The sequence below is a fragment of the Rousettus aegyptiacus genome, unplaced genomic scaffold (genome assembly GCF_014176215.1).
Source record: "Rousettus aegyptiacus isolate mRouAeg1 unplaced genomic scaffold, mRouAeg1.p scaffold_m13_p_15, whole genome shotgun sequence".
Lineage (NCBI taxonomy): Eukaryota > Metazoa > Chordata > Mammalia > Chiroptera > Pteropodidae > Rousettus > Rousettus aegyptiacus.
Window position 1 is genome coordinate 59,846,152 of NW_023416290.1, and position 15,587 is coordinate 59,861,738.

Here is a 15,587-nt window from a genome sequence, read left to right on the forward strand (position 1 = left end):
GGGTCCCTGCTGCCGGGGGACGGTGGCAAACGCGGGGCCTGCACCGGCGGCTGCGCGGGGAGGCGCGCGGAGGCAGTTTGGACCGGCGCCCTTTGAGAGTTAACGTTTCACGTTTTTTTGTTTTTTGTTTCCCCTTTTTTCCCTAACTTTGCTGCGCGCTGAGCCGCCAGCGCATGCGCAGCACAGGCCCCGTGCCTGCCCCTCGGCGTCCGGCCGGGCGGTTGCCCGGGTGACCGCATTCCCCCAGGACCCCGCGGGCGGGCGGGCGGGGCCTGGGCGCGCGGAGCCGCCTCCCTCGCTCTCCGGTTGGCCGGGGCCGCTGTCCTTCGGAGTAAGCGCCGCCGCCGACTGGGCCTCGGCGAGCTTCGCACGCCCGGCGCGGGGTGCCGCCCCCCGGCCCGCCCCCCGGCCCGCCCCCCGGCCCGCCCCCCGGCCCGCCGCCCGGGGAGAAGACGGTGCGCGACCCGGCGCGGCGCCCGGCGGGACCTGCGCGCACCTCGGCTGCAGGCGGGCGCGGCCCGAGAGGCGCGCAGCGATGATCCCCGAGGACAGGCGGGGCGGCCCGCGCGCCGGCGAGCGCACCCAGCTGCAGACGGCCGGCGGCGACCGCCAGGTGGGCGCGCCCGCGGGGCCGGGGCGCGCTGCAGGGAGGGCGCCGGGGCCAGCGCTGTTTCCCCGTCCGAGCGCACAGCGGGGCTCCCGGGCGGCACCCCCCACGCCTCGCTCGCCCCAGGAGGCAAGCCGGGCGTACCGCCGGGGAAACTGAGGCCCGGCGGAGGGCCCAGCGCGTTGCCGGCCCTCGCTGGCTTCTCTCTTGCCAGTCCCGGGTCACGTGCGGGGAAGAGGCTGCAGGCTCCGCCTGTGCGACCCAGGAGTGGGGCGCGGGGGGCAAGCCCAGCGCAGCGTCTCCCCGACGCCCCGGGCTCCCTTCTGCGGCGGCGTCGGGCTCTGGCCTCTGTCAGCCACGGCCCTCGTGTATGTTCTTGCGCCTGTCACTCCTTTCCCAGGTTTCCTGTCCCCTCCCTCTCCCCGGGGCTGTGCAGTTTTGCCCCGGGGCAGCTCTGTACTTGATGCAACTTTGAGTTGCCCGTGGCTGAGATACGGGAAATGGCGGGAGACGCTCACAGCTGCGGAGTTCGTCCTTTCCCGTTTTCCCGTACCTTTGCCTTCTTGCGATGTCCCTAACCCTGGGGCACTGACCGCGGACAGTGGACCATTTCCAGGAGCACTGGGGAAGCTCTGGAAGGGTGTCGGGGTGATCTCCGGGGTCCGTGTCTGGGAAAGAGGCGGCAGTGCCACGGAGGCCGGGAGCCCCCTGGGGGACACCCCGAGGCTGCCCCAGTGCCCATGCCAGGCATGGGGCACCCATGTCTCCAAGGGCGCTCAGTCTGTCTGGTGGCACCAAGCAGCGGTGGCGCCCGCAAGTGCGGTGGCGGGTCACCCCCCTTCCTTCTCCCATGTCACCTGCGCAGGGGACCTGGCTGCTCTATTCAGCTTTCGTGTGCCTGGGGCCCTGGCCTTCCAGGGACGGGTAGGCGGGTGTCCGCTGGGACATGGGCTCCAAGTGACGGCCCCGTGATGCTGCCCAGACCCCCGGAAGGGCAGGCTCCTCCCTGCCCGCCCCCAAGTGGTGCCAGGAGCTGCTGCGGGTGAGTGGGGAGCCTGCTGGCCAGTGGCCCCGCCGCGCGGGCGGTGCCGGGAGAGGAGCCTGCTGCCTGCCCTCCGCGAACTCACTTCCTCGCGGGCAGCCAGCCCGCAGGTGGCCTTTGGAGGGAGCACGTGTTGTTTTGGGTGGGGCGTTTGGGAGGGCGTTCGCGCCGGATGTGTCGGGGGACCCAGTGGACAACGCTTTCAGGCTCTGCCCAGCCACCACCCTGGGTAGGGGCGGAAGCTGTTTCCAGCTCTCTCCGGGGTGACCCAGCAGCCGGGGTGCCCTGACTTGTGTCCCAACAAGGAGCCCTGGCCTGGGCGCTGGTGGGCGGGCGCGGACCCGCACCCCCTCGCACACCCCTCTTTTCTGTTGCCCAGGTGGTTCTTCCACTTGGAGAGTCTCACGTGACCCCCGCCACCGGGCTGGAGTGAGGCCGGCCCCACACGAGTTACGATGCTCACTGTCAGGCTAGGCCAGCTAGCCATGCCCGTGAGAGCCACGCCCGGGTCCAAGGCCCCCGTAGAGCGGTGTGGGCGATGTGTCTCTGCCCATGAGAACGGTGTCCAGTGGGCACACCTGGCCCTGGTGTCCAGTGGGGGCTCACCGGCACCAGGTAAGCGCCCACTGGAGAGCAGCCCGGCCCTGAGGCTGCTGGGCATCAGCAGACAGAGCCAAGGGCTCAGAGAGGAGGCAGCCGATGTGCCAGCCGTGGGGGCCTCTCCCCGGGAACCAACAGGTGGGGGGAGCCTGTGGAGCGTGTGGGGCCCCCACTGTTTGTTCCCGGCCCGTGCTGCTGTAACCGCCGCCCCTCTTTCCCAGACTGGCCACCGCCCATGCCATTTCCTTCTGGGCTGCTGGGGGCCGTGGGCCTCGAGCTTCCGGGCAGCTGGAGCCGCTGGATCTGTCCTGTCAGGGCCACTGCGGTGTGTGGGGGGGTCACTTCTCTGTTCCCCACCCCTTTCCGCCCAGGCCAGGTTTCCCGATGGGGGAGGCCCCCCAGTGAATGCTGATGACCCAGTGTCTGCGCCCATCCCTGCTGGGGGACCCCTTCACCACGGCCGGCATCACCAGTGTGGGCAGCAGACATGAGCAGGGCTTTCGGGCCGCTGCCCTGGAGACCGGGCTCCCATACCTCCCCACCCACCCAGGTCACTCAAGCTGGCCTGGCCCCCCAGAGGGGGCGTTAGTGTCAGGAGGCTGTGAGGGGTGCTTCAGAGCTCAAAGCGGACCCGGCTCCCGGCTCAGGGCTGTGGCTCTCCCTGCTCCCTACGCACTGCAGGAGCATGTGACACCGGAGAGGACAGCCGTGCTGAGCCGCTGGCCTCTGTCCAGCACAGGACCACCCCACCCCAGGCGCACGGCTGTGGCCGCTCGCCCAGAATGCTGCACACCTGCCGGAGGTGGCGGTGGACTTTCCCAAGGAGAAGGGTGTGACCGTGGCCACGACCTGGGTCCTCCACTCGTCCCCTCCTGCAGAGCGGGTGTGGAAGGCACCTCGGAGAAGGGGCTCGGGCCAGCAGAGCAGGACAGCTGCGTCTTGTCTCGTCCCCTCAGCCCCTCTGCTGCCCACGGATGAGGGCCTGCCTGGGAGGCCAGCGACCACTGGCCTGTGGTGGGGGCGTCTGCCGGAGGGTCCCCTGGAGCCGGCTGGGATGGCCCGGGCCCAGGGGCAGCGTGGGCGGAGCACCGCGGGTGGGGAGCGGGCCCCCAGCACTCTGCAGCCTGTTGGCCCCCCGGCCCACGCCCGCCCCCCCAGGCCTAACTGCTGCTGGAGTAATCACGTGGGTGGGGCGGGTTCTGGGGCGACAAGGGGAAATTCCAACGTGCAGAAGGATGGGGGACGAGCAGTCGGCCACCACCCGCCCGAGGCTCCCAGACCCGGCCGCACCGCTGTCGCCCCGCGGAATGGGCCGGCCTCTCCCTGAGGCCCCGGGGCAGCCCTCAGGCGCCTCCCGCCCCCCTGCTGTGGCGCCCGGGGCTCCCTGCTGCTCGGCGCCCGGCCAGGCGGTCCCCAGGCACGCACGTCCCTGGCCCTGGGTCGTGGTGCGCTTGTGAGCTGCTGACAGAGGGTGGCCTGGCCTGTGACCTGCGGCCTCTCTACAGGGCTGTGACACCCAGGCGCAGACACAGCATGGCCACCTGCAGAGCCGCAGGGCCCGGATCCACCAGCAAATGGACAAGGTGCTGCGGATGCGGGCGGGCGCCGAGAACCTCTACAGGTGAGCAGGATCGCCGTCCCTGTGGGGCCCCCGCGAGCCCCGCCACACTGGGGCAAGGCAGCGACCCAGGCAGCGTGCCTGTCATGGTCTGGGAGGGACACGTGGGCAGGTGACTGTGACCAGCGCAGGCTCTCGGGAAGCAGGGCTGGGGGCTGGGGCAGCCACGCCCCTCAGCCCTGTGGACAACCCAGGCCCCCGCCCTGTGGGCCTCGCTGGCAGGGGGCAGCTCAGGGCCAGCTGGGTTCTGTGCTGGGCGGGAGCAGAGCTGGAGGGGCGTTCCTGCCAGTGTGCAATGTGGGGCCCCCCGATACGCCTGCGGTGATCGGGGGGCTTCTCAGAAGCCACTGCTTAGGTTGAGCTGTGGCAGGTGACCAGTGTCCCAAGGTTGGGGACCTGGGAAAGGGTCCTTCAGGCTGAAGAGGCCCCTCTCCCTGGGAGCGCACGAGCTACGTGTGCTCGGACCCTCACAGGCCTCCCTGACCTGCTCACTGGGTGACGACCTGCACCGCGGCCCGTGAGCGCAGAGCCAGCCGGGGGCTCCAAGGCGGGCCCCTCCTTTTCCTTAGTAACTGTCCTCGCTGCCCACCCCATCCCTGCCCCCAGCCTGGCCTTCCTGGGGACCCACAGCCCCTCCGCCTGGCACCCAATGGAGGCACAGAGGGTCTGACCCCACCAGTCCAGGGGAGTTGGTTTGGGGTGTCTGCAAAGGGCACAGCCTGCATCCTGGGGGAGGGCGGGGTGCTGGAGGGCACCTGTGCCCTGGGCCCGAGTCAGGATGTGCACACACGGATGGGAATCTGCATGAACCTCGGGCACTTGGGGGAAAGGGCGGTCATTTCACGGGCCCCGGACCCCACTGCTGGCCCCTGGGGCCGGGCCTTGGGCGTGGGCTCTGGAGCGCAGGCCGGACAGGGCTGCGGCGTGGCCCAGGGCCGTGCGGTGTGGCCCGGGGCCGTGCGGCACCTGCGCAGCTGGGGCCTCACCGCAGCCTGGCTTCCCCAGAGCCACCAGCAACGCCCGGGTCAGGGAGACGGTGGCCCTGGAGCTGAGCCACGTCAACTCCAGCCTGCAGCTGCTGAAGGAGGAGCTGGAGGAGCTCAGCTGCGGCACGGACGCGGCCGGGAGGTGCGCGTGTGCAAGGACGCGGGCCGGCCCGGGGGTGTGCACGCGTGCGTGCGTGCGGGAGGCTGCCGTTGAGGACCGCAGGCGTGTGTGGGTGTGCGAGGACGTGCTTCGGGCGGGGAGAGGTGTCCCACCTGTCACGGGAGCAGCAGGGTCCAGCCTCGGTCTGCACTTGCTGCTTCCGGTTCTAGTGACGGGGTCACTGTCCCCATGATCCCCCTGGGGCTGAAGGAGACCAAGGAGCTGGACTGGTCCACGGCCCTGAAGGTGAGGCTGGCCGGTGAGCCCTTCCCTGCGCTCCGGGCTGGGGATGCCCTGCGCTGGGGTGTGGAGAGACCTTGGAGGCTTCTTGGGGCAGCTGTGTCGTTGAACAGATGAGGAAACTGAGGCCCAGAGCGCGGAGTGTGACCGGGGGGGGGGGGTGCCAGCCTTCCTGGCTATGGGGAATTCTGTGTGGGCGGGCTTCGGAGAAGAGTCCACCTTGGGGTGGGTGTGGCAGAGCTGGCCACCGGGGCCCTGACTCTGAGGGTCCCGCTGGCCGGTGGCTGCCCCCTCCAGTCAGAGCCCGGTTGTGAAAGGCTGCCGGTTCCCAGGGCCCTCGGGGGCTCAGCAACCAGGCTGTCGGGAGCTGGCTTGCCACTGTCCCACAGGCCCAGTGGAGAGGTGCCTCAGTTTCCCCATTTGTCAGGTGGCACACAGTACCGGCCCCACGGGGGTCGGTGAGGGAATTCGAGTAGAAACAGCACCCCATCTCTGGGCCCACATTGCGCTGGTGGGGGTTCCCGAGGGCCAGAGGTGGGGACCCACATCAGCCCTTCTTAGGGGCCAGCGCCTGCCCCCCCCCCCCCAATCAGGAGCTGATCTCCGGGCACTTCGGAGAGGACAGCGCCTCCTACGAGGCGGAAATCAGGGAGCTGGCGGACCTGCGGCAGGTGGGTGGCCCGCCCTAGACCGGCCGCGTGCAGTTCGCAGATGAGGCTCCGTCGGCGACGGACGGACGTGTGCAGCTGCGTGCGGCCGCGCACGGCGCTCCGAGGACCGTCGGGAGACGGGCACGGCCAGGCCCGCAGGCCGCAGCCAGCCCTTCGGGAGCGGCCGCTCCGTGCCGCGCCCCCCCCCCCAGGGACCCCGCCTGGTTCTCTCGCCCCGGCACTGCCCCCCATTCCCTCCTCAGCCTCCTGGGGCGGCACGCACGGCCCACAGCAGCCCAGGGTGACCCGGTGCTCCCGGGGGGCTGCGGTGTCCGAGGGGGCCCCGGGCGGTGTGCGGCGCGGGGCGGGCCCGACGGCGGGCCCAGCTGGTCCTGCCCGCAGGCCGTGCGGACGCCCAGCCGGAGCGAGGCGGGCCTGCAGCTGCTCGCCGCCTACTACAAGCAGCTCTGCCTCCTGGACGCGCGCTTCGTCACCCCTGCCCGGAGCCTGGGGCTGCTCTTCCACTGGTAGGGGTTGGGACGCGTGGGGTGCCCTGGGGCCCAGCCCGCCTCCCCTGCCGGCACCCCATTTCTGAGCCATGCGGCTCCTTGCCATGGGACCCCGCCCAGCCTGAGCCACCCCTGCAGGTACGACTCGCTCGCGGGGGTCCCTGCCCAGCAGCGGGCCCTGGCCTTCGAGAAGGCCAGTGTGCTTTTCAACATTGGAGCCCTCCACACCCAGATCGGGGCTCGCCAGGACCGCTCCTGCCCCGAGGGCGCCAGCCGGGCTGCGGAGGCCTTTCAGAGGGCTGCTGGTGAGGGCGGCGCAGACCCCAGACCCACAGCCGTGGGCAGGCTGCGTGCGTCTGCCCATCCCGGGCTCCCGCTGTTCACGGGGCCAGAGCAGGGGGTAGGGAGGCGGATGGGATGGCCCTAGTGTGACAGGCCAGGCCCGCAGGCCCTGTTGGGGTGCAAGGGTGCCGCCTGAGCCAGGGCTGGGTGTGGGGCAGCCCTGCTGTGCCTACCTTGAGCACCCCCTTCGCAGGGGCCTTCAGCCTGCTGAGGGAGAAGTTCTCCCGCGCCCCAAGCCCCGACATGAGCCCTGCCTCGCTCTGCATGCTGGAGCAGCTCATGACCGCCCAGGCCCAGGAGTGCATCTTCGAAGGCCTCTCCTTGCCGGCCCCCACGGCCCCCCACGACTGCCTCGCCCAGCTGCACCTGGCTCAGGAGGCTGCCCAGGTAAGGACAGAGGGCCCCTGTCCCAAGGGAGCCCTGGGCAAGCACCTTGGGCCCTCGTCTGGGCCCGGCCAAGCTGCGCTGGTTTAGTGGCCCAGGGACCGTGATTGGGGCCCAGGCATGGGACCAGGGGAGGGGGCAGAGCCCGCAACAGAGGACGCCGGTGTCCTGGCTGTGTGCGGTGGCCACGTCTCCTACTGGTTTCCAAAGCCGGCTGTTGTCCTGGCCCCTGAGGGGCCGGTCAGGGCCCAGAGCCCTCAGTCCCTGCCTCGGGGCAGCACAGGCAGCGGGAACTGGGGGCACAGGCCCTGCGCGGGGCTCGGCCTGGGACGTGGGGCCAGGGTGCTGGGTGGGGCCTGGCCGGGCTCACCCTGCAGTCCCCGGAGGGCCCCACTGCCACGTGTGCCGGCAGGTGGCGGCCGAGTACGAGCTGGTGCACAGGACCATGGCCCAGCCGCCCGTCCGCGAATACGTGCCCTTCGCCTGGACCACGCTGGTGCACGTCAAGGCCGAGTCCTTCCGCGCCCTGGCCCACTACCACGTGGCCGTGGCCCTCTGCGGCGGCCCCCGTGAGTGCCCTGCCCCTCGGGCCACGAGCCTGCGGAGGCCCTGGCCAGGGCTCACGGCCTTCTCCCACCGCAGCAGCCGAGCCGGAGCTCCCGGCTTTCCAGCAGGTCTTCCGCGGGCCCCCGGCCGCGTCACTGCCGCAGGAGCCGGAGGAGCGCCGGAAGCTGGGTGAGGCGCGGGGCTGGTGGAGGGAGGGCCATCCCGCCTGCAGAGGCACACGTCCTGGGGGGCTTTTCCCCGGCCTGGCCGTCCACACCTGGCAGCTCCTCCTAGGCCTGCCAGTGGACCGCAGGATGAACCCAGAAGCCCTCACCTGCCCCGCTCTTGTGATGCAGGGGGGTGGGGGGCAGCGTGTGGGGGGCAGCGTGTGGTGAGCGCGTGCGGCCGTCCCGTGCAGGGAAGGCCCACCTGCGGCGCGCCATCCTGGGGCAGGAGGAGGCGCTGCGGCTGCATGCCGTGTGCCGCGCACTGCGCAGGGTCGACCTGCTCCAGGCCGTGCTGGCCCAGGCGCTGCGGCGCTCGCTGGCCAAGTACTCGGAGCTGGACCTCGAGGACGACTTCTTCGAGGCCACCGAGGCCCCCGACATTCAGCGTGAGCAGCCAGGCCCCTCCGGGTGGGTGTGTCCTGGGTGGGGCGGGGCAGTAGGCCGAGACCCTTTGCTGTGGGTACAGCCACAGCGTCCACAAGCCACAGGGCCGAGGGCCCCAAGTCCCCAGTCGGAGCAGGGCGCATGGAGGTGACCCCTCCCACTCCGCTTCCTGCCCTGTGGGCCAGCCCCTCGGCACCGCCACACGCCACACCCCACGCCGTTCCTCCTCCCAGGGGGGCGGCCAGGCGCCGCCCACGCTGCTGCATCCCAGCTGCATCCCATGGGGTCCCAGGGGTCTGGGGGCCATGAGCCCGAGGCTTAGCCCTGCCCTCCCCTTTGCCCTTTCAGCTAAGACACACCGGAGGCCAGAGGTCAGGGCCCCCAGCTTCTCCCAGGTGAAGGTGGCCGATATCTTCCACCGGCTGGTGAGCTCCCCTTCCCAGGTGGCTTAGCCAGGTGGCTCCGTCTTGTGATTTCACTGCCCGGGTGAGGCCCCCAGAGAGGCCCATGACGATGGCCGGGCACCCCGCTGCATTCTGTCCCAGGATGTAGAGGTTGGAGTGCGGGCGTCATAGGCCGGGGCTTCTGCCACGGAGCAGCCCAGCCTCTGACCTCCGACGGCCCCCAGGGGCCCCTGTCCGTGTTCACAGCCAAACACCGCTGGCGGCTGGTGGGGCCCGTCCACGTGACCCGAGGGGAGAGTGGCTTTGGCTTCACGCTGCGGGGAGACTCCCCTGTCCTCATCGCCGCCGTCGTCCCGGGGGGCCACGCGGCAGTAAGGACCCCTGTCCCGCCCCCCGGGGCCGAGCCCGTGGGAGGGACTGTGGCCAGAGGCCGGGTGGGGTCTGCGGGGGGCTCCCGAGCGTCCCGTGTCCGCGCAGGCGGCCGGCCTGCGGGAGGGCGACTACATCGTGTCGGTGAACGGCCGGCCCTGCCGCTGGTGGAAGCATGCCGAGGTGGTGGCCCAGCTGACGGGTGCAGGCGACGAGGGTGTGAGCCTGCAGGTGGTGACGCTGCTGCCCAGCACCGAGCCGCCCGGCACGGTGAGCCCCGGGGCCGCTGGGGGTGGTCCCAGCTCCCGGTCCTGGCCCTCCAGACCCCAGGCCTCCCCAGACGCTGCGAGGGCCTCGGAAAGAGGAGGCCGGCCCTCGGTGGCCCTGCCCCGGGTGGCCGGGGCAGGAGTGACCTGTGCCGCAGCCTCCACCCCTCACATAACCCCCAACACGCCACCCCCCTCCTCCCCATCACACTCGCCAGGCTGGCTGCGCGTGAGCCAGGCCCGGGTGCTGACCGCTCCGCCTGTCTGCCCTGGCTGCAGGGGGATCGCCGGCCAGCCCTGCGGGGACTTCTGAGAGGCCAGAAGGAGTGTGGCTGGGAGACTCCCGCGCCGGCTCGAGCCAGCCCCAGGCCCCTCCTTGGCTGGAGCTGCAAGGCCAAGAGGGGCAAGACTGCGGGGAGGCCGCCCCCAGCCTCCCACCCCTGAGCTGCCGCACCCTCACCCTCTGGGCGCCTGGGGAGGCAGTGAGGGGCGGGCTCCCCACATACCTGGCCCCCGCGCAGGCTCCCGCTGGCTGTACGTGGGGACACCCTTGTGTCTTCCCCTCCCCAGAGGACCCTCAGGCCTGTTTGCTGCTCAGCCCAATGCCCAGGTGCCCATTAAAGACAGTGTCAGACGAGGTGTGTCTGAGCCCGGTGCAGGGGCCGGCACTCTGCCACACAGGAAGTGCCACTGTCACCCTGGACGCTGAGTCCCGGGGGCTGGGAGGCTGCCTCCGAGCTGCGCGGTCCGGAGGAGGGCAGCTTCCCAGGCAGGGTGGGGGTGCCCAGACGCTGTCCTGCAGCCTGCAGCAGCCCGCGGGGGAGCGGGGGCGGTGTGGGGCCGTGTCCGCGGACCAGACTCACGCCCCCTGTGTTGGGCCCCGGAAGTCCCTTAGCTGGCCTGTCCACAGCCCCCCTCAGAGATGTGTCTGCCCCACCCCAAGCTTCTTCCTGGCCCGCAGTGCCTGCCAGGCACCCCACAGGTCGACAAGGTCCCTCCAGCCTCCTCGTCCTTTCCCTCCCTTCACAGCCACCTGGGGTGCCCACAGCACCACCTGCCCCCGGCCAGCATGCTCGCCAAGGCCCACCCCTGCAACACCTGTCATGCCGCCCTGTGCACGGAACACGGACCCCTCTCTACTTCAGGTCCCAAGCCCCCTCGTCCTGACACGCCCCCTGCGCGCGGAGGGCCCGACCCGCATAGGAGCCTCGCGCCTGTCGCTCACTCTGTTGGTCCCGCCCCCGCCCCGCAGTTTCATCCCGCCAAGCCGCGCCCCTGTCCCAGCACTGAGGCTGCCGGTCCGTCCAGTTCGAGAGCAGGTGGTCGTGAGGCTACCTCGTCCCCCAGCGACCGGAGCCAGCACCGAGGGGCGCCCCCAGCCCGCCCTGTCCCCTCGGACTCCATGCTCTCGCCCCCGTGCGGCACCCGCTGGGCTCCTGGACTGTGCGCTCTCCATGTCCCCATGTCCCCGGGCTGCTTACACAAGGGGACGGCCCCGGGGGTCATGGGCGGGCACACTACCTGGGTGCCGCGGAGGGCGGCTCGGGACCTGGGCCCAAAGAGAGGGGTGAGGAAGGCCGCGTGGGAAGGGCGTAGGTGGCAGGTCTGCGAGAAGCCACGCGGAGAGTCGCTGGGCCGGAGCCGATGGGGGTTATACGCCAGGCTGGCCGTGGGTCCCTGCGGCCACCAGGGGGCAGCCGCTGCCCACTCGAGCGGCCGCAGGAGGCGGGACCTGTGGGGCGGGGCGGGCAGCAGGTCCGCGCGGTCCAGGACGCCCCCGCGGGCCGAGGCCCCGCCGCCTCCCTCCCGCGTCCTCCCTGTCTCTTCCCTGGGGTCCCCAGACAGGAGCGGCCCACGGGACGTGGCCCCTGCATTCACCGCCCCCCTCCTGCTAGTGTTATTGTCAGGGTCCCCGGTGGAGTTTGGGGTGAGTGCGGGGGAGGAGGGCGTTAGTGGAGGGTTGAGAGTGGGTGAGTGGGTGTGACAAGTGTGTGTTGGGGACTCAGCACAGGAGACGGCAGCCTCCCGAGGTGGGAGGGCAAGGCTCCCGGGCCTGCCTGAGCCTGGGCCGGGGTGTCCAGGTGTGACCCACCTGCCCAGTGGAGAATGCCCCGCTCAGCAACCAGCCAAGGTCACCTCGGCGCTTACTAATTTGGTTAATAAAACTGTGCGTCAAAGAGGCCATTACCTGCTAATCGGGGACGACAGGGCTGGCGGGTCCTGACCAGGAGGACACGGGGACCCCGCCACCTCCCGCGGCCCCTCTGGGCCCAAGAGGCTCGCTCGGGGCCACAGGAGGGATGGGGGTCAGGAGCTGTCACCTGCCTCTCACACCAGGCCGGGGGAGGGGGCCCTTCCCCAAAACCGAACCCCTCCGCACGGCAGCCAGCCTGCGGCTCGCACCCTCACAGGCCTCTCCCAGCCGGGTCCCCGCCGGCCCACGGCCTCCTGGAGGCTGAACAGACAGCGGCTGACCGCTCCAGGGCGCCGCTCTGGGCCTGGCACAGCCTGGGCTTCGCCTCAGTGGTCGGTCATGCCTTGCACCGCCCCCGGGAGCAATGCAGCAGCACCCTGGGGTGGACCTGCAGCTGCGCCATGCATTGGCGCCATGAGTCAGCCCCGCCACAAACACCTCAGCGCGGGTGGCGGAGGGTGGGGTCGCCGCCTGCCCCGTGTGTGCTGGGGGCCCATCCAGCTGGGCACCTGCCAGGCAGAGGGCTCTCCCAGGAGCCGTGGTCGCCCTGCCTAGCAGTGGCTCGCGGGTGTGCCGGCCAGACCGGCTGCTGCACTCTGACACGCCAGGGACTTGGGTCTCTTTGCAGGCACCTGTCCCCAAAGCAGAAGCTCCAGCCGCAGGCCTGCCCTCTGCCCGCGCTCTCTGCCCCCTCGTTCCTGGGGGGCACCTTCTCAGCCTTCCCCAGGCAGGGCCGCACTTTCTGTCATGGGCTTCAGCTCCCCATTTTATGACCCAGCAACATCCCTGCGTGTCATTGTGTCATAGATGGGCCGTGCCCATGGGCAAGGCCTGCACCTCCTCACCCACAAACTGCGGAAACCTGGGAAGGTGCCCTGACCGGGTGCGAGTGTCCCGCCCTGCGTGCGGGGGGCGAGGGGGGGGGCGCTGAGGCGGCGGCAGGGCGCTGCGGGCTCCCGGGCTCTGGGGGGCACCGGGAGGCCCCGGAGAGCGCAGGGCTGAGCCCACAGATGCGCGCGAGCCGGCGGTGCTGCGGGGGTCCCCGGCCGTCCGCGCACCCGCGGGCGCACCCCTGAGGCGCGGCGGCCCACGCAGGGACGTCTCATTTTCCAGCGTGGGCCCCCTGGGCAGGGAGGTGGGGGTGAGCGCACACTGCGATCCTTTTTGCTTTGCCAACAGAAAACCGCGGAGAGGGGAAAAGGCAAACTCCGTTTCGCTTGGGTCAGCAGTGAGCCGGCGCGGAGATTGATGAGGGGAGGCGCGCGCGGCGGAAGGGAGCCCTAAGGGGGCCCGCGAGGCGGAGGGGCGGGGCGGGGCGCACCGATCCACCGCGAGGGGGCGGGGGACGCCAGGGCCGCCGGGCGGGGGTTTCCTCTGCCCCCTGCCCCTCCCAATTCACTCTCCCCCAGGCTCCCATCTCCCCTCTTCCCCTCCAACCTCTAACTCCCCAACCCGGCCCCCATCCCCTTCCCCGCCGCCCAGCCCCGGACCAACGGCTCAGCACCTCTGTCCACTCTCCACATCACTAGACGCCAGCCCCTGGGCTGAGCCCACGGGAGGCAGCACTGGGGACCCACAGCCAGTGTGAGAGGGGCTAGGACGCCCCAAAGCTGCACAGCCTCCCCCCCCACCAGCGAGGGTGGTCCCCAGGGCCTGGGGGTCCAGCAGTGGGGTGTGCGGGAGGCAGTCAGTGGGAGAAGCAGCAGTTCCCACCCAGAGCACCTGGGAGGATGTCGTGGGGGGCCTGCCCCGAGTCTGGGTGAGGGGTGGGGGCCGGGGCGGGCTGGAGAGCAGGGGTGTCCTGCAGGGGCCTGAGCCAGAGCAGAGGCAGGGGCTCCGCTGAGGTCACTGCTGTCAGCTTCCTGTGCCGCCTGTGCGACTGTGGTGGGCTCGGTGTGGCCCCCCAGGATTCGGCCACGCGGAACTGTGACCATGCCCTGGTCCGGGAAAAGGGTCTTTGCAGCTGCGATCACATCGAGGATCTCGGGTGAGGTCGCCCTGGGTTACAGCGAACTGATCCACTGACGGGTGTCACTGTGAGAGGCAGGTTGGGACGCCGGGGCCCTCGGTGCTGGAAGGCACAGCGGGGGGCCCTGTAGCTGCCTTCATCCCGGACTTGCTGCCTCCGGAACCGGAACCGACAGAGGACACTTCCTGTTGTTTTAAGGCTCTGAGTGTATGGCAGTTCGTCAGCACGCCCACAGGAAAGCATGAGAGCAACCTCTCACAAGTCCCGGAGCGTCTGGGCCTCTGTTTGTCCTTCTGCAGGATGGACACAGTCAGGCGGGGCCTCAGGGCTGGGTCAGAGCGGGCTCAGCCCAGACCGCCTGAGAGAAATGCCACCACGTCGGGAAGGCAGCCCCACTACTGAGGCACGTGGCTGGGCCACCCTGCGTGGCAGTGGCCCGAACACCTGCATTTCAGGGCCATCCTTCTGGAGGCTGAACCCCCGCCCTACCCCACTGCACAGCCCCCCTTGGCCCCAGGGCCTCCTGTGTCTGGCCGCTGGAGGCTGTATGCCTTTGGGGTGCCTCACCCCCTCTCAGACTGGCTGGCTGTGGGTCCCCAGTGCTGCCTCCTGGGGGCTCAGCCCAGCGACCTGCTGGTGTGGTCTGGGGCTGGAGATGCCAAGGAAAGGCTGGGAGGAGAGTCTGCAGGAGGAACTGGGCGTGGGGGTGGGAGGGGGCAGGGCCACGTTCCAGAGAACAGAGGCTGGAGCTGGGGGGGGCGGTATGGTCAGCTCTGGGTCCCCCAGGAGGGTCAGGCCAGACCTGCTGAGGGTTGGAGGTTGGAGTTGCAGGCAGGGGTGGGCCCTGAGGTCCCCGGAGGATAGAGGCGGGTGCGGGGCCTAGGAGGGGCAGGGACCTGCTGGTCAGGCGGCTGGGGTCCTGTGGGTGGGGGAAGGGTAGTCATGCCTGGCCCAAGGAGACCCTCAGCTAGTGGGAGGAGGCTGGACCAGTGGTCTGGGAGGCTGGCAGTCGAGGTCATCCACTCTGGGCTTGGGGCCTCCCCCTGCCCTGACCAGGAGGAAGGCCTTGGCAGGCCACCCTTCTGGGAGTGGGCTCTCCCTGACTCAGTTTCTCCCTTGTCTTCGCTGTCTCTGCCTTGGAGGCTGCGCTGTCTTCCAGGAGCCCTCAGGCTGTCGGGGCCCTGGGCCGAGGCCCACCCTGAGCCGAGGGCCGTGTGTAACACAGTGTTTACCTGGGGGGGACTGGCAGCCCCCCAAGCTCCTGTCTCCCCTCCCCCTCGGCCCCTGGATGGGTGAGCCAGACGTGCATTAAGGCAAGAGTGACTTATCGAGCTGTCAGGGGGAGCGTTTTAAGACAGAATTATAGGGGAGAGGAAAAAGATTTTTACCAAATTAATGAAAAATCAATCTGGCCTCAAAAATCCATTAGCCTCCGTAATGCGCCGGCTACAGGCTGAGCCGCACAATCCGACAGCGGCTGTTGAATGCCCCGCCCCCTCCCCGCCAGCCATTCATTACCCTGCGGTGTTTACCTCTGAGAGTGACACCTGCACCCCCACAGCCCTGGGCGGCCAGCCTCCGACCGAGACCCCTGAGGCCTCGGCCCTGGACCGCGGTCCTGCTGAGTGGGCCACTGGCTCCCCAAGCGCACAGACCCGGAGGCCCCCACAGACGGGGCGAGGCAGTGTTGTGACGAGGCCGGTGTGGACAGGGGCGGCCGTGTAGACAAGGGCGGTGAGGCGCTGACTGGTGGTGCCTGTGGCCGCACCGGCAGGAGGCTGGCGGCGGTGTTGGCTAAGCTGGGCGCAGCGATGCCTTGTGCTGTGCCCCACAGTGCGCGGGGCAAGGCCGGCCCCAGAGCGGCTGCCTGGGACCCTCTGTGGTGGGGCCTGCCCCGGGGGCGGGGCGGCTGGGGCCCCGTTTTATTGGTAGCACTCTCTCTCTCCGGGAATCCTGCCTTAAAACTCCGGTCCTGACCACTGCGTCACCCCCTCTCCCTCTGTCCCCGCATGGGGCGGCGAGGCCAGCGCCCCTCGCTACCCGCCTTCCGGAGGGACACTCTCTGGGCTGGACTCGTGGCACTGCGGCCT

General features: G+C 70.4%; 1 protein-coding gene across 6 annotated transcripts; it reads left to right on the forward strand.

The window, feature by feature from the left end:
• Window positions 1–462: 462 nt before the first annotated feature.
• RHPN1 (rhophilin Rho GTPase binding protein 1) lies at window positions 463–9,919 on the forward strand. Of its 6 annotated transcripts, none has more exons than XM_036233131.1 (15): window positions 463–613; window positions 3,755–3,870; window positions 4,873–4,995; window positions 5,184–5,259; window positions 5,847–5,924; window positions 6,306–6,430; window positions 6,551–6,717; window positions 6,948–7,141; window positions 7,551–7,707; window positions 7,781–7,873; window positions 8,103–8,297; window positions 8,644–8,720; window positions 8,924–9,070; window positions 9,177–9,338; window positions 9,614–9,919. In XM_036233131.1, the coding sequence occupies exons 1-15, from the start codon at window positions 536–538 to the stop codon at window positions 9,776–9,778; spliced, it is 1,953 nt and encodes a 650-aa protein (XP_036089024.1). In that variant the 5' UTR covers window positions 463–535; the 3' UTR covers window positions 9,779–9,919. The 6 variants fall into 6 exon arrangements, with proteins under 6 accessions (XP_036089024.1, XP_036089026.1, XP_036089027.1 ...); XM_036233133.1 differs by having other exon boundaries at window positions 7,784–7,873; XM_036233134.1 differs by having other exon boundaries at window positions 510–613; window positions 1,473–3,870.
• The last annotated feature ends 5,668 nt before the right edge of the window (window positions 9,920–15,587 follow it).

What these genes read in the sequence shown, in the direction of transcription:
- RHPN1 (XM_036233131.1), top strand. Translation starts at nt 536, where the DNA reads ATGATCCCCGAGGACAGGCGGGGCGGCCCGCGCGCCGGCGAGCGCACC. An exon ending in CGGCCGGCGGCGACCGCCAG is followed by an intron (nt 614 to 3,754) that starts GTGGGCGCGCCC and finishes GCCTCTCTACAG; the next exon opens with GGCTGTGACACCCAGGCGCA. An exon ending in CCGATATCTTCCACCGGCTG is followed by an intron (nt 8,721 to 8,923) that starts GTGAGCTCCCCT and finishes GACGGCCCCCAG; the next exon opens with GGGCCCCTGTCCGTGTTCAC.